General features: G+C 39.0%; 2 protein-coding genes across 7 annotated transcripts in view; both read right to left on the bottom strand.

Moving 5' to 3' along the window:
- SMARCA5 (SWI/SNF related, matrix associated, actin dependent regulator of chromatin, subfamily a, member 5) overlaps positions 1-2,888 on the bottom strand; it is a 27,662-nt gene extending 24,774 nt beyond the window's left edge. The window contains exon 1 of the mRNA XM_044430753.1: positions 2,488-2,888. Within this exon, the coding sequence (XP_044286688.1) occupies positions 2,488-2,613 (126 nt within the window). The 5' untranslated portion in view covers positions 2,614-2,888. The remainder of the gene's footprint in view (positions 1-2,487) is intronic.
- Positions 2,889-14,441: 11,553 nt separating this feature from the next.
- GAB1 (GRB2 associated binding protein 1) overlaps positions 14,442-23,581 on the bottom strand; it is an 86,508-nt gene continuing 77,368 nt past the window's right edge. For all 6 annotated transcript variants that reach the window (XM_044430681.1, XM_044430683.1, XM_044430685.1 and 3 more), the window contains 4 exons: positions 19,622-19,715; positions 19,146-19,269; positions 17,190-17,312; positions 14,442-16,240 (listed from right to left, as the gene is read on the bottom strand). In XM_044430681.1, coding sequence (XP_044286616.1) covers positions 16,082-16,240; positions 17,190-17,312; positions 19,146-19,269; positions 19,622-19,715 — 500 coding nt within the window. In that variant the 3' untranslated portion in view covers positions 14,442-16,081. The remainder of the gene's footprint in view (positions 16,241-17,189; positions 17,313-19,145; positions 19,270-19,621; positions 19,716-23,581) is intronic.

Genomic DNA, 23,581 nt, shown 5'->3' with positions numbered 1-23,581 from the left:
TATTATTATTATTATTATTATTATTATTATTATTATTATTACATTTCTATTATAACATTTAATTCTCTCCCGAACATTGGTACTACAGTAACACTGCAATAAGTATAATATACAAGAATGGAACAAGGGAGCGTTATGAGGAAGAATTTCTGGGACAATGTGAAGCTGATTATGTAAGCAATCAGAATTTTTACTACAAATGCTTTGTTTCTTGTGGTCTCCAATGTGAAAGAAGATTATAGAGAAATGAAAACAAACAATAGACCCAGTATGCCAGGAAAGACAAAGCACTTTAAGAAAAAAGCTTCTTATCACAGGAGAAATTTGAGTCAAAACCAAGCAATTAATGATTCCTAGGAAACAACAAACTTGCTTCAAAATTGACCTCATTTACTCCCTGTGATTAACCCCATTCAGCATCTGAGAAGCTACATTCTAGATTGATTACAATTTTGAAGAACTCTTCAAAGGTAAATCTACATTAAAATATTATGACAGTTTGATCAGGTTGCCCCAAAGCATGAATTACTTTTGTGAGAAAAAGATGTGTCTAGAATGTTTATCAGTTTGTAATAGAGACAGGAAAGATACTCTTGGCTCTTGGCATCCCTGAGAAACAAGCCCAAGGGCACACCCAAACCAAGAAATTTATGTAGGGGGGCAAGTGCAATTCCATCTAACACAGACTGTATAGCAGTGCAAGAATCAGACTGCAAAACAAAAGCACTAAGCTTCAGTTTGTTCAGCATCATCTTGTCCATTACAGCATCAATTACTGTTTCAGGATTAAATGAAAAGGATAATATGAGTCCATTTCCCAGTACAGGAAACTCAAGGCATTTGAATGGGTTAAAAGCAAGACTGAAAAATGTGTCCTCTAGATATTTTGGGCTAATCCTTGATTGGCCGTATTGGCTGAGACCTATAGAGCTAGCAGGTTACTTACTAAATAATCAGAATGATCCATAAATTATGGAGCCAGATAGCTACTGTACACATTCCAATCTCATTCCTAAATTAGGAAGAATCAACACTAGCCAAAAGCATTTAAAGTTAGACAGATTAAATGTGGGAGTTTGAGGAACAGACATGCCATAATCCGCCTGGGGGGGGGGGGTTGAGGGAAGTGCATCCTTTTTAAAAATTTTCTCACTGCAATTACCATTGCCATCCTTTGGCTGTGCAAAAGGGCATGTGGAAGCATGCAAAGCACCGTCTATTTTCATTCTTCTGCCCTACTTATAATAGGTGCTAACAAATTGCAACAAAACATTAAGATAAGCATATCAAAATGATATTTTGAAATGGTCACATTAATGTAGATAACATTCTTCTTTAGCTGGATGACCTTGTTTATATGTGCATAACTGAGTAAAACTTTTATTTACAATTATTCTAGCTATAGCTGTCAGGTAATTATATGATACAGAATTTAAAAGCTGAATTATACAACATACCTAAAAAACCATTCCCATTGTCTATGACAAGGATGTCAAACTGTGACCTAACAGAAGTTGACTTCAACTCTATCATCCTAACTACGGGATGAAGTGATAAAGACAGGGTAAACCTTATACAGTACAAAATTTTTGCCTATCCTAAAAATGCATGCAACAATATAATTGGTGTGGGGGGGAATGAATACACATTATACAGAAATGAGTTATCACATTCAAGAGCCTCATCCTTGACGTCTATTAATGTCGATTAGAGTAGATAGGACGAGAATCTGATAAGCAGGCAGGACGTTTATATCCTGTCACACTGCATGACAGAGCCCTGAAATCTGCGTGCGCATTATTTAGGGGTTCTACAGCGTTTGGCGGAACAATGCACCAGCACGGAAACTTGCATGCTGTCAGCCTAGTTGTATTTCTTTGGAACTTCCGAACTGACCCGTTTAGGACCTGGTCGCTTGAGACGGACCAAAAAGACAGGAGTTATTTCTTGCGGGAAGATCTATGTAAGCCCTTCTCAACCCTGCTTGAGGCGCAGCTGCCACCCCGTACTCGGCAGTTAAAAAGGCAGAGTTCCCAGCCGCTGCGAGGAAGATATGGCTGGGGGGAGCGCTGCGGAAGAGAGCCATGAAGGAGTCTCGTCCCTGGAGGGACCAATCGACGAGACGCGCCCGCCTGTCGCCCCAAAGCCGCATCCGTAGGAGTGCAAGATACCCGAGCTCACGGCTGATTTATGCATACAACCGACGCACGGTGGCGGGGATACCTGACGCGCTGGGCGAGAGGAGCAGTTCTATCGCCAGTTCCTGTCGCTATTGTCTCAGACCCACGCGGCTCCACGAGGGACCGAGCCGCCAGCCCCAAGAGACCGGGCGGTTATAACCGTCTCTACAGACGCTTCAGGGAGGGTGGGGGCGCACCAAGGCCCTGCCCATTTCACAACTGCCGGAGAGCGTCCCGGTCTTATTGGCAAAGCCGGAGATGATGAGAAGCCTCGCCGCCCCATCCGGGCAACGTTGCCTTTCCTTACCGCTCCTTCGGCGTCTCCTCCGGGTTCACCCTCAGCCAGAACAGAGGCCGCCCCCGCGTTCTCCGTGCCGGGAACTGAGGCACTGGCAGGAAGGGCGCTCTCGTCCTCCTGCCCCACCGCAGACATCGTGGGATACCGGTCCGAACGGGGGAACGAACGGCGGCGCCTGGCTCGCGACCCCCTGCTTTAAAGGAAAATAAATAAAAACGAATGGGCAGAGCTCTCGGTCCGTCGGCCGCTTCCCTCCGCGTGGCTCGGAGCGGTCTCTTTTCTTTTTCTTCTCCCTGCTCCTCCTCTTCGTCTCCTTTCAGGCCCCTCGCCGCTGCCGCCCCGGCTTTCTCAGCGCGATCCCACCAACCAGGAACCGAGCCGGCTCTCGAGTCTCGCGAGACTAACCCTCGCGGGCTGGGGAGAACAGGGCGAAGAGAGCCGTCCTGCGTTCACAGAACGCGACATCTGATCGGCCGCTAGGAAGGGAGTAGGCGGGGCCGTTTGCTGCCAATGCCAGCTGCTTCCGCGGGCACTTTGGAAAAGGGGCGGAGCTGGCGCGCGCGGTTAGAGCTACTCGAGGGAGGGGACAGCGGGAGGAAGAGAGAGAGAAATTGCGTAATTGAGTCGAAAGAGGCGGGGCTAATGCTCTTTTCCCGCGTTGGCTGGGCTAGAACGCCCGACAGATAAGGGGCTTTAGGTGCGAGCCTTTCCGTGTTTAGTGTAAAAAAGCCTTCGGACACCTAGTATGCCCGGCTAGAAGGTGTAAGGCTTTTTCTGTCTAAACATGCGTAGGAGTCTTCCCTTATTCTTCCAGCCGCTCCAGAACAGTCGCTTGATATATAAACAGCGTCTATCGTGAGAAAGCATAACTCCCTGGACAAGACCATCATACAAGGTGGAGCTGAAGGCAGAAGAAGAAAAGGAAGACCAACTATGAGATGGATTGAGTCCGTATAGGAAGCCACCGCCTGAAATTTAGAGCAGCTAAACAGGGCTGTCATGACTGGGACATTTTGGAGGGCTTTCGTTCATAGAGTTGCCATAAGTGGAAGACGCTTTGATGGTACCGAACAGCAACAACATATAAATAGTACTGAAGTCTCTGGACGTTTTCAGGAAGGAAGATAGCTCAGGAATCTCTGGTGCCGTTTGGGTGCTTGTAGTTAATTCATGTACAATACTCACAAAGCACCCTTTGACTAAGGGTTTCCAAGGGGGCCAATAATCGGGTGTTGGGATTCAGCCTTGGGCTGAAGGGAGTCTAATTTTAGAGAAGAACCAGGATGGTGTTACAGTGGTAGCTGGGGTCTGAAGGAAAAAGGCCACACTGCCAGCATATAATACTATTGCAAGTAATTAAGCTTTTTTGGTGGGGAGGCATTTTGACCTTTAGAAAGGGGAAGCTGTTGGACCTGAGGTTCCTGCTCTTTGCATTAAACTGACTAAACAATATGCAAACAGAATATTTGAAAAATGGGTTGCAGAACTTAAGGCCTGGAAGCAAGATTTGGTGTTCCTGGAATGCAGACCTGGCCTGCCATGTCCACTTTCCCACACCACTAGGTAGTTCCTATCAAGCCATTTATCGTTTGGTGTTTTACAGCTTTTGTAAATTTTCCCATATTCTAAAAGGTTGAGCCTTTCCTAAGGCTTAGTTACCTGCAGTAAGAGCTTTAATCTACAAAATACTGATATTTCAGGCCCCATCAAAATACTGCTGTTGATCCTGGCTGCCATTCGAACATACCCCCTTAAATTTCCTCCCAAATGGAATTTGGCCTTTGGACTAAAAGTGGTTCTTCACCCCTGCCATAAAATCATCACAGCTCAGAACTATGTATGTTTTGAAAACAAAAACAAAAAATTCAGCACATATTAAGGGCCCTAGTTAAATGATGCCAACAATTCAGAGTTCTGGTGTGTACCAGTTGTTTGTCTCAGCAGTCGCTGCTTTAAATGGATTCACTTAGAACACGGTATCTATGGTAGAACTGACGAGGGCTTTTTTGTCATTGAACGCACCGGAACGGCACCTTTTTTCCCCATGGATTTTACGAAGTGATTTTGAATCGCCTGTCAGGCGTAGCAGATCAGCAGCAAAGATCATTAACATAGTGCCTGCGGTTGCTTTTGGGTCCGTGCAGATAGTGAGTGCTTACTGCCAGCGGCGACCATTATGTTTATGTATGTGTAGAGTGACTGGCTTTATGTCTTTCTTAGTGTAAAAGTGTGACCCCAAGATGGGAGTTCCGGCACTTTTTTTTTACAAAAAAAGCACTGGAACTGACCGATATCATCTGGCCCAGCACCGTGACAAACATAATGTGTATGGGGAGCCCAATGGCAGTTCATAAACACAGAAGCACTATCCTATTAATTTAACGCAGCAACTGGTATAGAGATAGCCTTCTAATACTAAAGGTAATAAGTAGCCATCACAGCTACTGGTCATTATGATCCAAGGGATGAATTTATATTTCAACCTTTGAGCATTGTTTGTTGAACCTGTGAAGAGAAGTGTCTAGGCTAAAGTACAGTATTAATCTTCCAAGATTATTACAGTAGAGATGTAATGTTTAAACCAGCCCAGCACTTCCCACTCCACCCCTTCACATACAACGACTCACACCTTTCAGGGAAGAAGCCTGGCTTTGGAGAACAAAGGTGAAGACTGTAGCTTATTTGTTGGGCCCATGCTTTCAGTTTCCCAGCCTTGATCTTCTTGTAGAGCTGAGAAAGTTCCTCGCCTGCAATACTGGCGAATGGCAGCTAGTGAGTGATGTAATAGTCTAAATAGGTATAAGGCAGTTTCATTTGTTCTTAAGGCTAGTGGAAAAGTAATGAAATTTAAAAAATAACCCTGATTTTTCAAGGCACTTGTGAATACATTTTGTTAACTTCAGCTATAGAAATGAAATAAAATGGTAATTTCATAACTTTTTTGATGGTCCACAATTCTTTATAGTTGTTACCTGCCATCAAGGCATCTCCAACTTAAAGTGACCCTATGAATGAAAGCCCTCCATAATGTCCTACCCACAGTAGCCCTGCTTAGTTGTTCTAAATTCAAGTCTCTGGCTGCCTTTACAGAGTCAAGCCACCTCTTATTTGGTCTTCCTTGCCTAGCATGATTGTAATCTCCAGTAATTCTAGCCTACTCATAATGTGTCCAATATATGACAGCTTCAGCTTTTGCTCTAAGGATAATTCTAGCATGCTTTCTAAAGATAGCGTCTAGTCAGGCACTGCCTTCTGTGCCCACTTTCTGCACATACCTGGTCATGTGTAGAAATAACTCTTTAAAAATAATATAAAATATATTGAAATAGAATAATCAATAGGCCTGATGCTCTTCAACATTTTTATCAATGAGTTGGATGAGGAAGTGCAAGGAATGATTATCAGATTTGCAGATGAGACAAAACTAGGTGGGATAGCTAATACCCTGGAAGACACAAGATTCAAGGTGATCTTGATAGGTTGGAGCACTGGGCTGAAAAGAACAGAATAAAATTCATTAGGGACAAATGCCAGGTTCTGCACCCTGGATAAAGAAGCCAAATGCATGGTTACAAGATGGGGAATACCTAGCTCAACAATACTGCAAGTGAGAAGGATCTTAGAATTGTTGTAGATCACAAGCTGAATATGAGTCAACAATGTGATGTGGCTGCAAAAAGGGCAAGTGCAATTTTAGGCTGCATTAATAGAATTAGTGAGACTTCCAAGTCACGTGAAATACTAGTTCCTCTTTATTCAGCACAGCTTAGGCCTCATCTGGAGTACTGTGTCTAGTCCTAGGCACCACAGTTTAAGGTGCAAACATGCTGGAAAGGGTTTAGAGCAGAGCGACAAGGATAATCCAGGGACTGGAAACAAAGCCTTATGCGGAGACACTGAAAGAACTGAGCAAGTTTAGTCTCAGGAAGAATAGAAGAGGAGAGATAAGATAGCACTATACAAGTACTTGAAAGGCTGTCGAAAAGAGGAAGGATAGATCTTTTTTTGATCATCCAAGTGTTCAGGACACAGAATAATTGGTTCAAGTTACACCAAACCAGATTCTGGCCAGATATCAGGACAAATGTCCTGACTGTGAGAGCAGTACAACAATGGAACCAATTGCCTAGGGAGATTGTAGGTTCTCCCACACTAGAGGCATTCAAGATGCAACTGGACAGCCATCTGAAAGGGATGGTTTAACTTTGTAGGGCACCATGAATGCCAATTTTTGGAAGAAAAGCAGGGTACAAAGCAAAGCAATGAATAATATGGAAAGCTGCTGAGAGGTCCAGAACAACCAATAGAGACTCAAGTCCCCCTGTTGACCAAGGCAAGCAAGCACTCTCAGTGCTAAAATCAGGGCTTAAGCCAGATGGAAAAGATAAAGATAATCAGTTTCATACAAGAATGCCTGGAGCTGAATCACCATCACTCACCAGAGCACTTTGCTAAGAAATAGCAAATTAGAAATTGGCTGAGGATAAGAAGAGCCAAGGAAGTATTTTGTTTGTTTTTAGCAGAGGTCCCATTACTGCTTTCTTGATTGATGCTACGCCATGTACAAGAAAGGCATATGTGATCCCTAATCAAGATAAGCCACCTTTGGAGAATTTCATTAGCAAAGATGGGCAAGGGTTGAACAAAATGTATTCAGTTTCAATTCTCCAAGCAAGTTGTCCACACGTTCAGGCTGAATAAACTGAATTCTGTCCATTAAAATAGGACAAGCAGATGCTGTGGACACAACCACTGATCCTGCTCTAAATGTAGATTCTAGGTCAAAGCAGAAGTGAGCAACTTTATCCATGAAATGTTTTGCAAGTTGAGCACAGTGGACCTTCATGTGTTCCTTCTCTCTGCTTCCCTTTAGATGCAGTAAACTTCTAACCACTCAAAAAAGCTCCAGTGTCCTACTTGGTGGCAATTCAATGGTGTGATGAAGTAAGATTATTCGTTGCTATAAGCTGTAGCCCATGGGAAAGACGTTCATTATACTATATCTGTTTATAAAGTAATTGTTTTTGCCAAACTCATTAAACAGTATTTCCAAGTTAAGTAATTATAATTACATTCAAAAAGTCATGGGAAATCAGGAAATGGCCTTGACAGAAACTGAAGTCTCAGAAGCAAAACTTAATAAGCAGCTTGCAAAATGTGGATGCATTATCAAGATACCAATTGGCAGCATCATAGGATAGCGGAGGAAGCTGTCAATAATTACACTGGACCCAGATCTACATCCAGCTCTGTGTGTACAGTAAGGCAATCTACTCCAAATCTCATTTAAGTAGTTTTCTAAAACTTTTGCTTTATCAAAACATCTGATAAGTGCAGTTTTCAAGCTTCTGGCATATTGTTATCTTAGATGTGAAGCTTTTAGGAACGAGGATTCTAACAATAACACTGGAAAGGTTCTTTCTATTTCCCTTTGAATTCATAGCAGATATCAAAAAATGTTGCTGCATGCTGTCAGGTCATCTCTGACTTCTGGCAATTCTATGAAAGAAGGCCCTTGAAAATGTCCTGCTCTTGACAGGCTTGCTCAGCTCTTGTAACCTCAAGCTGTGGCCTCCTGTTATGGGCTCAATCCATCTCATATTTGGGCTCCCTCTTCTTCTGCCTTCAATGTTCCCCAGCATTGTTTTCTCTAGTGATTCTTGCCTTCTCATGATGAGGGTTATTGTAGTTGAGGTTTTTAAATGCCAAAGTAGTCTAATTTATGCATTCTTTCATTATACCAATATCAATAAGTATAACCAAATACAGGAAAGTTGGCGTAAACTACCCAGAATACTGGCTATTGGGTGGTAAAAAAATGTAAAAAATGAAAAGAAAATGAATGTAGTTTGTTTCCTTTTCAGGTTATCTGTACCCTGGTCTTAATTCATTCTCAAACACATTGAGAATTTTCTTGGAGTGGACCACTTGGAAGAATGTAATGTACAATATACCTGTACATTACAGGTTGTAATTCCATCCACTCTCTCTTTTTTGCTTCTGATCCCCCTTCACCACCAGCAGGAAAACCCTCAGACAGAAGATCACAGGAATTGCTGTTGGGAAATGTAGTTCTAAAAGATTCTAAGAGTTTACAGACCCATCTCACCAGCTTTTTACACAAAGCAGATAGTTTCTGGTCTGTTTTAATGTGTATTTAAATTCCAGGCATGAAGGGTTTGTTTGATGCCTCTGAAGGGCAACTCAAATGATCAAGTGTTGAAGCAACTCCCCTATGAAGAAAGGTTACAACAGCTGAGAGTGTTTAGCTTAGAAAAACGGGTAAGGAGAGGCACAACAGAGACATAAAAAAATTATGCATGGTGTGCTGGAAGGGGATAGGAGGATATTTTTCTCCCTCGTAACACCAGAACCCAGAATTATCCTATGAAGCTGAGTAGTGGAAAATTTAGGAAAGATAAACAGAAGTACTTCCACAAGTTGAAGGCTTTAAATACCAGATAAATTCATAGAGGAGAAGGTTATCAATGGCTACTAATTCTTATTAGCTATATGCTACCTCTAGTATGTCTACATGCACTAGTTGCTGGGGAACATGGGCAGGAGGGTGTTGTATTCTTGTCCTGCTTGCAGGATCCTGTGGGCAACTGATTGGCCACTGTGTGAACAGAATGCTGGATGAGATGGATCTTGAATCTGATCCAGTGTTAAGCTGTGTGAATCACCACCCAGTTCTAGTAGTCATATTCTAATAGTCATCCAGTTTAATTGAAATTCAGTTGTATCCATTGGCTTCCTTTGTACATATGCACATCTTAGTTCTATGGAAGGGAAGCTGCACCCATGCTGTACTCTGTAGAGAAGCACCAATGTCTTTACATCCTAATCCCTCAACTGCCAGTATACAAAGAAATCAAACACAATGTACCTGTGGTCTGAATTATCAAAACTATACACAAGTTTACTGAACTTTTCACTGAAGAAGCTATAGAGAGAGATATCTTGTCATTTTGTCTTCTTTCTCTTTTGCTGGATTAGGTCCAAATATCTAGCTCATAAACCATCAACCATCTCTATGTAATAAAGCACATTGTGTAAAGAAACTTAGCATTGTATGTAGATGGGGCAGTAGAGAAAAATGCATGTGGAAGAGAACTGTAAGGGAAACATTTATTCCATACCATGGGCTAATCATCTACACAGCACTGTTTTAAAATCAAAATCTTAATATTCAGCTTCCCAGAGGCAAACTTACGTAGATCAGAAAAACAACATTTTACATTTTCATCTAAAATAATATTCAGAAAGAAGATGTGAGCATGATGCTTTTAGACTGTTTTCATTAAAATCTGTTGTGCAACATGATACTTGAAAAGCCCTTCTATCTACATACACAAGAGGGAGCTCATTATCAATAATGGTCTTGTGAACATCTCCCTCTCTCCCTATCTCTTGCTAAGGTACATATGAGCATTAGAATGGTTCTTAACTGACTGGAATAAGTACTAAATTGTAGGTTGCTATGATTTGCCAAAAGAAATAAGTAGGTTCTCCAATTTAATTAGCAATGTAGTGAATCAAAATATGCCGTACATATAAAGATTGTTCCTTTTGAGCTAAGTGCATAATCTGCTTCCCATTTGCTTTGCTTTCACAGCAATGTGAAATCAGTCCACCAGCCCAGCTAAATTTCCATTCAAATAAACAGCTAGTTGCCCAATAAAACGTATAATTTAATACCATCCCCTCTGCTATCAAAGCATGCTTTCTGCTGTTGGACAAATGTAGCCACAATTGCACCACCCCGAAGGAAAATTTCAGCAAACTCAGGTAATCCCAAAGTTGTGGGAATTTAAGGAACATGTTCACATCTCCAGTAGCCCAGTATTTATGGGCTTAGAATGAAGCCCTTAGAATGAAGACAATGCCTGATTTAGCTATGTGTTTGTCCAGACTCAGATGAGAGCTCCCTTATCTGAGAAGATGAAAGAATGATGGTTGGTGAAGATGATGACCCATAAACTGATGATAATGCACAGTCATTCTGGCAGAGAGTTCTGGAGAGCCTTTGTCTCATAGGCTCAGGAAGGTCAAAAGTCTGGCTCATAAGGATGGCAACCCTAGAAGTAGGTGTCTTAATCAGGTACAGGCCTTGTCATGTTACTACTTTTATGTTATGTTAAAGGAAGGAGAGAGGAAGAAACAGTTGCCTGCAAAGTTTCTGTTTAGTGTCAAAAGTCACTAGTGCCAAAAAGTCACTCTCTTTGAAGCACATGTATTCTATAAAAGAGATGTAATTTAAAAAGTAACATACTTGTTAAACTTACTAAATAAATGCATGACATTAAGTCAAACAGAATGGATGATACCATTTCCAAACACAAGTGGAAGGACTTTCCAGTCAAGATCTAACTGTGGTGACCTGGCACCTGCAGATATCCCGGGTACAGGTGCAAAGCCTAGGGCTGCAGAGCCAACTGATGCTAGCTGCCACCACCAAAAGTAAAACAAACCTGCCTTAGTCCCAGGTATTCTCAGTTCCTTGGGAATGACTGACCAAGGATTCCACTAGTCTCTTGCATAGCCACTGTTTGCAACCTCCTTGTGTCCTTAGGAGAGCATTTGTTTTGCTCAGCATGTTGTATGCAACCAACATGCTTGTCAAACCAGTGTTAGCAGGACCAGTACTGTCATGTGCCCCCTTATGAGCTTCTCCCCTTTCTCCTCCTAAGTATACCATCCTGGTTTTAGTGAAAACACATTACAGCAGGGTAAATGTTTTCTAAGGAATTCATGAAAAAAAACACAATGTGGAAAAACGTATTGACATTCAGAGCACAAAAGAATAAGCAGTTTAAAGGGACAATTAAATGGCAAATGATAAACAGCAAACAGTCTAGCTAGCGGAAGATTCAGTTTCTGTGGTGACAATCTCGTCTGTGCCAGATCTTCCCTCCCTAGAGAAACCAATACCTGTACTGTCATCTCTAGTGACTGCAAGCTCCCCTGCTTCCCAGGAAAGCTGCTGTTAGCACCAGTGCCAAGAGAGAAAGACACCCAACATCCTTTCCCAGCAGAGTATATCTCTTTTGACCCCTTTCCCTTTGCCTAGTAGAGAGACCAGAATAATCCCTTGTTTTTTGACTGTCTGGTAATAATTCATCCTTAGCTTTGAAATGAACTTGAGATGATTCCGCACTGCTTAGGCACTTGGACAATTTACTAGTCAACAGTTTGCCAACTTGGAGGGATCTGCATTGCAATGCCAACCTCAAGATGATCTGGCCTTTAGCTTTAGCAGAGATACTGAACTAATTGCAGAAGGGATGCTTTTTCCTCTTGGATGAGATGGAATTGGTATGGTCTGGCTGAATAGGCTACTCCAGGTCAACCGTAACACCCACAGAGCCATTTTTAGAGATGAAAAAGTAAGCCTTGTCTTTTCATCTTGTTCTGTGTCATTTTTAAATGCTGCATTTCCATTACTAGCAAATAGTTATTTGGCACTTGTAGTATATTTTATTTAAAACATTTCTATGCCGCCCCATTCGCAAAGAGCCGGGGGGGGGGGGGGAGAGCTTAGAAACGTACCCCTCAGGAAGGGGTACGTTTCCCAGCAAGGGGGGGAAATAGGTTTTTAGCAACATCTTCTCTTTCCATGTTTGTGGCATTTTGGAACTATTTTTGAGGCATTACAAAAATAATTCTAGCTCAGTCAACTTTAAACTGTTAAAGATTTCCCTGGAAAGATGAATAACTGAAGAAATATACCATCCAGATAAACTAATCTGAAAATCAGTTTCCTATGTTTGAGATAAGTGAAAACAAGAAATAGCTACATAACAGATTCATATAATGCATATAATATTTAGCAGGTTTTAACTAAATACATATAGAAGCAAATCTTAACATTGTAGGTCTGTGAGGACCTCCTGGTCCCTAATGACAGGACCTAAATTCCAACAGTTGGTTTGGTCAGATTTCTGAAGATGTACAGTAACATGAAGGAGTAAGAACTGTGCATATACTTAAGTAATAGCTAGGTTTGAAAGTTTAATGAGATAAATCTCATAATGCAGCAAGAAACCTTCTGCTAATCTTGCAGGTCTTGATTTACTCAGCTAAATGGACTATTAAAATCCAATCACATCTTTAAAGGGGCAAGAAAATTCATCTCAGTAGCTATTTATATGGAACTATATCAATAGTTTGTGTCAACATTAAAATAGCATGCAAAGGTATAAAACTATTAAGTGGAAGTATAACAAATGGGTATGTTGCTTCCTTTTCACCTTTAGGAGTTCACAGTTGTCTTTATTAGGTGTTTGAACAATGAAAAGGCTTATCTGGCCCATTGGAATAAGCATCTGGGCATTAAGTTATAGAAACCAGTTTGGCTGAGTGTATGCTATGAGAAAAGAGGAGTAAGGTGCCACACCATCATTTATTTTAGCATGGTGACAGAATTAACTGGGTGTTGTGTCAGCCTTGTGAATGATTAAGCATGTATCCAGTTGTTATAAAAAATATTCAATATATTCTGTTCTACATAAAATTTTTATCACTCGCCATGAAGTCATCAACAAAGCACTCATAAGGATTCGAATTATACAAGGCCTTTGTTCAGTATTAGAGCTATATACAGTTTGCAGCAATTTTTAATTGTTACATTTAAAAGTGGATGAAAAGGCAAAACAAAGCATGATAAGAGCTAGCTGCTACTTATATTCCTATTGTAATAGTCACACATTCAAGATTATGTACATAATGTTCCTGCTTCTATTATGAAAACTCAACCTCTTCTGTTTGTACTGACAATATAAAGGAAAATTGGAACTGAAATGTGCATGAGGTATCAGTGAAAATCACCATAGCCCTCTTCCTCCAGCAGTGAATCTCTGTTGCATTCCTCTGCTATTTCTTTTATAAAAAGTCAACAGTCATCATCACCATCACCATCACGCTATATTTATACCTTGGCCTTTTCCCCTCTTGCAAGGCATCCAAGGTGGCTTACATGGTCTTCCTTCTCTCCATGTTATCCTCACAATGATCCGGTTTGGTAGGTTAGACTGAGAGTCAGTGGCTGGTCCAAAGTCATACAGTGAACGCCATGACCAAGCGAAGGAACTAGAACTGGATTTCCTGAATCTCAACACTCTACTACACCATACTGGCTCTCTGGATGCAAACCACTGCTTTTAAAATATGGCAGAAAAACATTAGTGTGGTTTATTTGCATATATAAATACTTTGCTTCTCCCTTTATTATCATACCCACCTCTAACTGGGTAAAAAAATGAAGCAGTGGTATACACACCAGATGGCACATCTATAACTAGGTTTTCCCCACCCATGGAATAGCAACATCTCCACTCCATACCCACAAGGCTACCTTTGAAACTGCATGAAAAGGGAAGGTTGAAAACAGAAGCTGCTTTCAGAAAAAGGGGGGAAGCTCCATTGCACATGCAGATGTGCTTGTGTACTTATGAGGAGCATATAATGGGGAAAAATATTTTCTCATTTTAAATACATGAAAGTATGCTATTGTTGGGAATTAAAAGCAGAGTGGATAATGTTAAAGTAGGGCAATAAAACAGGATACAACGTTTTGGGTAGGAATCATTTGTTATTTTGTCTGGGTTCAGATAACTCAATAACCCACATTTCAACAGCAACCCACAGTTCAATGACAATCCATCCTTACCTCTCGAGTGTGGCTTATCATGTTGCCACAGTAGTCATGTACTCACAGAGACGGGGTTCACACAGCATGAAGGGGGTTAATAAACCATGGTGGTGTGTTAATTACTCCCATGCATGTTGGCTCATTTCCCTGAATTGTGATAATATGAGAACACAGTGAATGTATGGGGTGGTTAACAAATCACCCAGGACCCATGCTTTTGAGATAGCCAACCATAAGAACCTACATAAAAATTACATCAGAGTTTGGAAATTCAAGAGCTTTGCTGTTTTCAATCAACAACTTGCACACATCAAAAACAGAACTTGAATTTATTTAAAATTCTTCTCAAAATGCAACATGTTTAGTTTTTTAAAAAAAATTCAAAACATCAAAATATTTCTAATTTAAAAAGAAACCTTGTTAGGAATAAAGACAATTTACATACTGTTGAGGAAGGAAGGAGTGGGAAAACAGTAAATTAGGCACAATATTAAGGCCAGCTTTTCTAAATTTATTCAATATTTAGGAAGTATGAAGGACAGTAAGTTCACTTTAGTATAACCTTGTAAGAATGAAATAATAGATTTTTCCATCATTAGACAACTAATACATTTATTCAGGTGTACTTGAAAGAAAACTACATTTTTTCCTTCCTACTAAATTTGGTTTTCAATTTAGGTAAATCTACTATTTGGGATCGTGAATCAATATATCAAAGTACTCAATATGAATTCTGTACCTGGGGAAGTACTTAAAAACCACATAAACTCACTTCAGTATAGATCTTCCTTTAAAAAAAGATGTTAAAAGATATCTGTTGCATAGGAATTTAAATATAAGGCCAAGCAGGAAACTAGGCATAAGAATTATTAGAAGAGCACTATGACATCAAGACATAGTATTTCCATTTGAATTGTAATCTATTTTTTTAAAAATCACAGTATCTTCTAGTACTACAAACAGTGACTGTCAAACTGTCTTATTAATTTTCATACTAAAAACCAATACTGAAGCTTGGTAGCAGTAGAAAACTAAAAATGCATTGTTTAAACCTGATAAGTGTGTTAGCACCACAGTGCTAGGATACGTACCTGATGTTAAAGACTCTACCTTCTGTAACTAATGTAAAAATTATGGTTTGCAAATTAAGTGTAAGATCACTCATTACTACACAGCAACAGTGATATGGAGATTACATGGTGTTTCATTCTTTAGCACAAAGATCCTTCCCTGCAGAATCTTTGTTCACAGAACAACAAATATGATCGTCAATGAAAATACAATAACGAGTCTCCTCTATTAGTGTGCTATTGTATAAGACAGAAGGGTAGATCCTAAAACCATTAATGTATATTATTACTAACTCACAGCCATTTATGTTAGGAAAGTAACCTGTAGAATTCCAAATATTCTTCGCATGTATTAAATATAAAACATAAGTATTTAACAAATCATCTCTTGACATTTCAAGTAGATTAACTTTGTGAAACTACTCCTTGCTAATTTATGTTTGAGCTAGTAAAATGCACTTCAGACCTTAATTTTAATATTATACAAGTAGCTTACTTCCTTGAAAGTTATATAGTAGTGTCGGGGTGTGTGAGGGAGGACAGGTGTTAAAAGTACATTAGCTGGGGAGAGCTGAACCAACATTTTAATATGACAAAAGTGCATAAAATATTGTAATACTACAGATGTATTAACCTCACTTCAAAATGTTTTCTGGGACCTAAGCAATATTATTTTACACATAATTTTACATGGTATGAATCACCCAAATGCCAAGGATGTCTTTTTTTTTTCCTCATCTGATTTTTATATATTTGAAGGAGAAGGTATGGTGGGGGGAATCACTGAAGAATTGTCCAGAACTCTTCAATCAACTGCTATTGTAAATGCAGCTCTTTTTATAATAATTGAAACAGGATGATGATGATTGGATTCTTTTTTTCATTTTACACTTTTTGTTGGTGTTTCAGATTCTGTAGATTGTCTCCCATCAGTCCAAGCTTCCCGTGTACTTTTCAGTGCTAGTGTTTTTTGTTGGTCAACCACAACATAATCAACTCTCTCATCAGCCACACTGCTGCCTGAACCACTGCTCTTTTTCTGGAAAAGAAAAGATGTAATAATGAGGTAGAGCAATACAAGTCTATGAGTTCAATGGGACTTATTTCCAGGTATGTGGGTACTGGATTGTAGCCTAAGCGCCATGGATAATCAAGTAATGTGTCTTTTTATTGTTTTGAATTGATACTTGCTGAATCAGGTAGTAACCACTGGATGCTGTTCCTTCCTTCCTTCCTTCCTTCCTTCCTTCCTTCCTTCCTTCCTTCCTTCTACTGGTGAGCATTGTAATTGATTTGCTTTTCTGTTTGAATTATATTCATTATTTATCTTGCATTGTATTATTATTTGCTGCCTTGAACATTATATGCGGCAGAACAATGGGATATTAAATAAACAAATACACACATATTTACTACCAAAATGGACAACACTGGACAAGGTGACATTGACAGTTCATCGTTCTCTATTTTGTTGATACTCTAGATCACTGGCTGCAAGTTTTAACTGGTGTATGAATGAGATAACACTTTGATTCATTGGCAGGAGCCAAAGGGCATTTAGCTTTTAAGGCTACTTTAGTTATGATGTGCCACAGTAGTGCGGCATTCAAAAACTATTAAGGGACACATTTCCTTAACAAGTCCCAGCTCATGAGCAGGACAGGAGTGCAACTACCTATGTATGACAGGTTCACCACCCAACTATGAGAGGATCCTTTCATGTGTGGCTATTTCGATTGAACTCACAGTTTTAGAACACATGTGACTTCTCGTAACAATTAACTGTGAAAAAAGGTCATCCCACCACCACATTTTGTAATTTCATTTTTATAAACATAAAAGACATACACAAATTTTGGCTAAGTTGTGTATGTTTTATTAACTCTCCTTTTTCTCAACTCATAAAAATACTGGCATGGTTCATTATTAAAAATTATCTTTTGAGTACCATGTATACCATGAGTGCATAGCAGCGTAATTTTATTTACCTTCCGAGGAGGGGTAGATTTTCCAGAATCTAAATCCAGATCTAAATACTCCACTTGTTTATCACCTTTAGGTTTTACCATTGGGCTGCTTCCTCCATCAAGACTGCTGCTGCCAAACAAAACCTAAAATTGTAGTAGGGAACAGTTAAAAACCCACAGAGCAACAACTTTAATGTAATGTATTCTTGAACACTGCACTAGAAACTGATCTAGTGATCTCATTTTGTAATACGCCCTGAAAAAGCAAGTAATATTTTCAAGTCAGCTCTGCCTTTAATTAGCATTAAGGCTTAAAATATGGGGGGCATTTGAGGTCAAGCTCAAATTTGATATACATTTTCACAAAAATTTTACAATTTAAAAAACAAAGTATATAATGTGGGGACATGACAGGTTTATACAAATATGAACGGTGTACAGGAAATTAAAAGGGAAACGTTTTCTTCTTTTCTTGTAGAACTAGAACCTGGAGTTACTAAAGAAGCTAATAGTGAGATATCCAAGACACACAAATTTAAGTATTTCTTGAAACACCATGGACTTAAACAGTGAAATTCACTTCTACAAGAAGTGGTGATTGCCACCAACACAGGAAGCTTTAAAGGGAAGTACGTAGATGACTTCACAGAGACTAATACTATCAGACTGGCAGATAAGCTATCTCCAAAATTGAGTCCGTATGCCTCTGTACACCAATTACTGAGAAATAATGGCAGAATAATGGAAGAGGGCTATTGACTTCATGTCCTTCCTGTGGTCTTTCCACAGGCCATGTTTGAGGAAACTGGTCTTCCAAATGTTGGAATGCACTTTCCATCAGCTCTAGCCAGCATGACCAGTGGTCAGGGACAATAAAAGTTGTAGTCCAAAAACACTGATGCTCCGTCCTTGTCCTTGCCATATGCAACTTTGTAGCCACTATGTGGAACACCTGAGGACTACCAAGACCATTGGTATGATAAAGTATACCTAGTTTTACGTTTAAATAAAGTACGAAAAGGGCAACATAGATATACCAGGAACATACAACATAATCCCATCATTTACAAGGGCAATATTCTACATTGCCACTGTATTCCCCCTATTTCTGTTGTACTAGTGGGACCCACCTCTAGCATACTGCAAAGCTATCACTTCCTACAGCCCTGGAAACAAGCTTTCCAGAAAAGATTGATAAGCAAAACTCCTTTCTGAAAAAAAGGACTATTCTGGAAAAAATATTTTTATTTTTTTTTTATTTTTTATTTTGTATGCTGCCCGCTAATCCCGGTGGATATTCTAGGCTGCTGCTTACAGTAATACACTAAAAACAATAAAACCAAACAAAAATCAATGTTTCAGTTTGTCTGAATTTCCTTAAGGATCCACTACCTTCCTGTTGCAGTACAGGTGCATTTTGCTAATACATGAGCAGTGCTAGACACTGTCCCAAGCTTTAAATTTTACTTAACTAAGTGTCCTTATTGTAGAAATAGCCTTGAAAATTGTAGAAAATAAATCAGTATGGCCATCATTGACCATGTTCACACATATTTAAGCCATGGTTTGTTGTCTCACCAAGAGATTGTCAAATAATCAAACATACCATGGTTTGTTTTCATAAATCCTAAGTTGCCTGATTCCCTCCTCCTTCATCTACTCCCTTCCTCCAATCAAAATACCTTTGCAGCACTGTAGTATTGGCACTTAAGAGTGGCTCTTTTAAAAGAAATACACACAATCTTGCCTGTTATCTGGCAGAACCACCCATAAATCCAATGCAGCAGTTCCAGTTCACACATAGCAACAACACATGCTTTGGTAGCAAGGTCTGCTTCACACATCATAGCAACTTAGAATTCAGCATTACTGTTATGTGCAAACCAGGTAATTATCTCACAGTCTAGAGAACTCAGTGTGACATGGTTTTTAGGAGAGTAACACATGAAATAATATTTAACATGCAAAACAACATACCAGATCATCACTGGACTGATTTGGATTCATGGGTACATAATTCTCATCACTGTCATGTGAGTCACTGCTTGAAGTTGTGCTATGAACTGAATCTGGTCGGGGAGACAAAGGAAACCTGGAGGAACTGAGTTGAGATAAATTCTTTTTAAAACATGAAACTGGAGCAATGTTACTCAAGTTTAATTAAAATATTTCTACAGCACCTTTCCTTATACAAGCTCAAAGCAGCTCACAAGCAGGAACCATAAAATAAACTAAAATTTAAAAAAATCACAATATTTCTTTATTTAAAACTTTATATACCATTCTTAGTGGAAGCTCCCCAAATGGAGTACAATCCATAAAATAATTTAAAACTGAACAAAGCATAAAACGTCTAAGTAGATATGTCTACTGGTGCACTCTTACACATTCACAACAGCCAATATTGAAATGGACATGAATATAGTATGAATACAGAAGGACTAAAGACTTACTCTCGTGTAAAACTTCTGGTGATGGGAGATCTAACTGGAGCTGGCAGTTCTTCCCATTCAGGTAAAGGTTTTATTTCTAGCGGAGCTGGTTTTACTATATAAAAAAAGAAGTAAGATTTGAAAGGAGGCTACACTTATTCAAAAGAAGCTGTTACAATACAAGTGTAATTCCTATTATAGTTCAATGAAGAAATAATTTCACACAGGACATTTATTTTTTTTAAATAGAGAACTTACTTAAGACCATGGGTTGGTCCCAATTTTAGGCTATAATTCTATACACACTTAACTTGGCTCAAACCTCCACCAACTCAATAGGGTTTGCCTGAGTAGTCATGTATAAGAAGGCAGTATTAGTCAACCTTTCAGCAAACCTATTGAAATAAATGGAACACAAGATAGTCATAGCTTGACCATATTGATTTCAGTTGATTTATCCAATGTATAAGTACACCTGGAATCTCCTCCATATTTTTATCTCCCTGCCCAACACTGCCAATGATACTTGCCAGTGAAGATGGGACTTGTAGTTGAACATAACTTCAGGACATTAAAATAGTGAAGACTGACGTAGGAGGAAGAAAAGGGGTAGAATTTGTACCAATATTGACTCTTCAGATTAATTTGTCTTCTGTTACAAATGTAGAGTCCAATTATTTTAAGTGTCTTTCCATGTATGCTAAAGAAAGAGCACAGCTTAAAGCCTTTTCTGTTCTAAGAAGCTGCACTGGTTTTGTGGGGCACCTCCCCTGAAGAAATGGAAAGAATTTATGCCCAATCCCTGATTATTGCATCAGATCTGTTGCCTAGGGAAATGGCTCTACACTGAAAGCCGCTTCAAGTGACAATACTTTAATTTCATAGTTAGGTTATTAAACACTTGGGGATCAAAGGTGTAATTATTTAATCTAGCAATAACTAGAACCAAATCGAGACACACTGAGGCCCTAAGTCGTGTCAAGATTCCAAGGCCTTGTACAATAATAAAGAGAAAAAAGCTGTATTACATTTTAATAGAAAGTATAATGAAAAAATAAATGGTAAACAATTCCATTTGCCTATATGTATAGGCGAAGATGCAATTAAAAGGCTATATAAAACATACTTCTTGCAAAAAGCTTTATTTGCATTATAAAATACCATTTGCTTTTATGGTAATCCTATGACTGTATTCTTCTAAATGAAGATTATTTTATGATTTCCTACTTAGCAGCATGTATGAAATTAAACACTTTAATGTGAAGGATAGGCTATTATACAGATCAGCTAATTTTAATAAAGTCATAGATGAGGACATTAAAAAATGCACTATGAAGCTTTTTGGGGGGGGGGCATAATGCTTAGTGCAGACTGCTTTTCTTACAGCACTGATGCCCACAGTCATCCAGTACAGCTGTGAAAATGCTAAGCAGTTTGTTACACTTAGACTCAAAAATTGCTACAATATTACTTTTATATTAGGGAAAGTCCACTGCATCTTATCGTGGAGGATGAGCTGATATAGATTCTAGTCCTATCTAGACCTTTATCTGAATAATTTTGCTATATATACACATGGAAGTTCTTTATTCCATGTGTATAAAGAAATAAATGTCATCAGGCTAGACCTTTATCAGAAGAATTACAACTTCATACAACTGTTCTTAGGCTTCTAAACCAATAAAAAAGTAAAGCTTTGTGCACCATTATCATACAGGTTGGCTCTTTTCTTCAAGTTGACTTCAGGTGGAATAAAGGATTTTATGTGGAATTTGTCTCCCAGGGAAACCTTTTTAAGGTACACCAGCATAAGGTACACCACCATCATTAAGTTGCTTGCTTTTCATTCTGTTTTTTTTTTTAATACACACTTGGTAGTCTACATCAGACAGTTGCCTTTCACTTTGAGTTTTATTTTATTAAACCTCTGGTTTTTTCACAAAGGGACAGAGTGTGATGTGTAACACTCTGCACATGTGCTAAGGCAAATCTGTGAATAACTAGGGTCTTACTGGTTTTGTGGAACTGATTTACCAAACAATTCCAAAATTCTTACAGGAGCTCAAACTCCAATTCTTCTAGTTTCTCCAGAAGATGGATTTTCTATTCTTGTATAATCTTCTTCACTGTTACTAGTGTGACTATGACTAGAAGCATCAATAACTGAATTATAATTCATAGCTATTGCAGTAGTCTTTGCAAGTGCTTCCCACCTAGTGTCAGACAAACTTTTTGGTACTGTGAACCTAAGAATAGTTTGAATAATGCCCAGGATTTAGTAGACATTGAGAAGAAAGTGTGCATTTGTTCTGCAATATTAAATAGTATTTTTGAAAGCAATCAGGTGTAACATGACCAAGAAGATTTAGCAAAATGGTCAGTGTATGGAATATATACAGCATACTTATTTTTGTAGAAATTTCTGCTGCATGCCATTATATCTACCTGCTGCGTTAGTTCTACTATCATATGACTAATCTCTGCATTTGCTGAAGTCAGTACTGAAGTCATTGTTCAGATAATCCAACACTTTGTTAGTCATACTTTCTTCACCAATACATTATTCTAATTCAAGGAAAGATAGAAAGCATTTAATGGGAAAACCATCTTCAGGTTATTATAAATCTTATATCATAATATGATTTTCCCTGCTTGTCTCAAATTATTCAAAACAGATTTACTGTTTAGCCATAAGCCCAATGACTTAATCACCTATTGTTGCAGACAGTTTGCAGGCTTCCTAGATCACTATTTCTATAATGTTTTATACAGTTGGCAAGAAATGGATCAAACTTGGCAATGAGTTCTATAAGCTAAGAAAATTCCTATTATGTGGTGAACCAAACATTTCCTTGCCTTCCTTGAAAGCCACTCCACATTCTCCCAGTATGCCCTCAACTGCAACAGCATGCCTCCAGTACTCTGGCTCTTTTTTATCTGTACCTCCAGGTGTAAATCCAATGTTAAATCTTACTGCATCAAGAAATTTGTAAGCAAAGCTGTTCTATGATCTTCCCAGTTCTCTTCCTTTTGGATTTCGGCGGGGTGGGGGGGGGTGTTCCACAGTAGTGATCCAACCCATTATTAGAAAATGTTATCATGGACAATGTTGAAAAGAGCTTGCAACAAAGCAGTAAATACAACTAGTTGTTGGAGAATATATTAACCACTCCAGCTTGTATTTCATTGTTAAGTTCTTTTGAATGAAGAAGGCCTTTTGGGCAGTATCCAAATCAGTTTTTTAGTAACCACTTCAGTTTCTCAAGGAGCAATTCCAGTGTTGAAACTTTGCATCTAGAATGACATTTCACTACCAGTCAAGATACCCCAGAAACCAAACTCATTAGGCTGTATGTATCTATTTTCTGCAACTGGGATTTCTAGTTCTGTAACCACATTCTCAGTGGTATTAGTCACATTTTGATATGCCAAGTTCAGAGGACATGGCAACCTGTGCTCTGCACAGGTAATTATGGAAATTAGGTGGCATGCAACTGGCACTCACAGGGTGGGAAGAAAAACTAGCATGGCCTCTCTTCGTTTCCTGATGATACCAACCCAATCATTGCCTCAAGGTACTTGGTGTTCAAAACAGCCTGAAATGGCAGATCTTCCCAGGATGCCCATTTAAACGCATTTAAGTTATTCACAGTAATTCTAGATCAGCAGATGATCTAGAACAGAAATACTTTAAAATTATTTTGAAATCACATGTAAATGGCTTAAGAAGGCCAGTGAATCAATTGTGTATATAAATGTACAATGTGTGTTTTTAAACAAAGATGAACTACACAGAAATTGTAAACACTCATTTGTGATAAATGAAAATTCATAGAATACACTACTATTAAGATGGAACCTAAAGATGGTAGTGGGACATCGCAAAGAAAAAAAAATTAAAGGTTACCTTTTCCTGGGTCTGATTTTTTTTAAATTAGTGTTTGTAGACATTGCCATAGAATATTTCTAACTAAAGATACG

Source organism: Varanus komodoensis, unplaced genomic scaffold (genome assembly GCF_004798865.1).
Source record: "Varanus komodoensis strain SLA01 unplaced genomic scaffold, ASM479886v1 scaffold21, whole genome shotgun sequence".
In the NCBI taxonomy this organism is placed as follows: domain Eukaryota; kingdom Metazoa; phylum Chordata; class Lepidosauria; order Squamata; family Varanidae; genus Varanus; species Varanus komodoensis.
The sequence above is the reverse complement of the archived record's forward strand: the minus strand, read 5'-3'. Positions and strand labels throughout refer to the sequence as shown.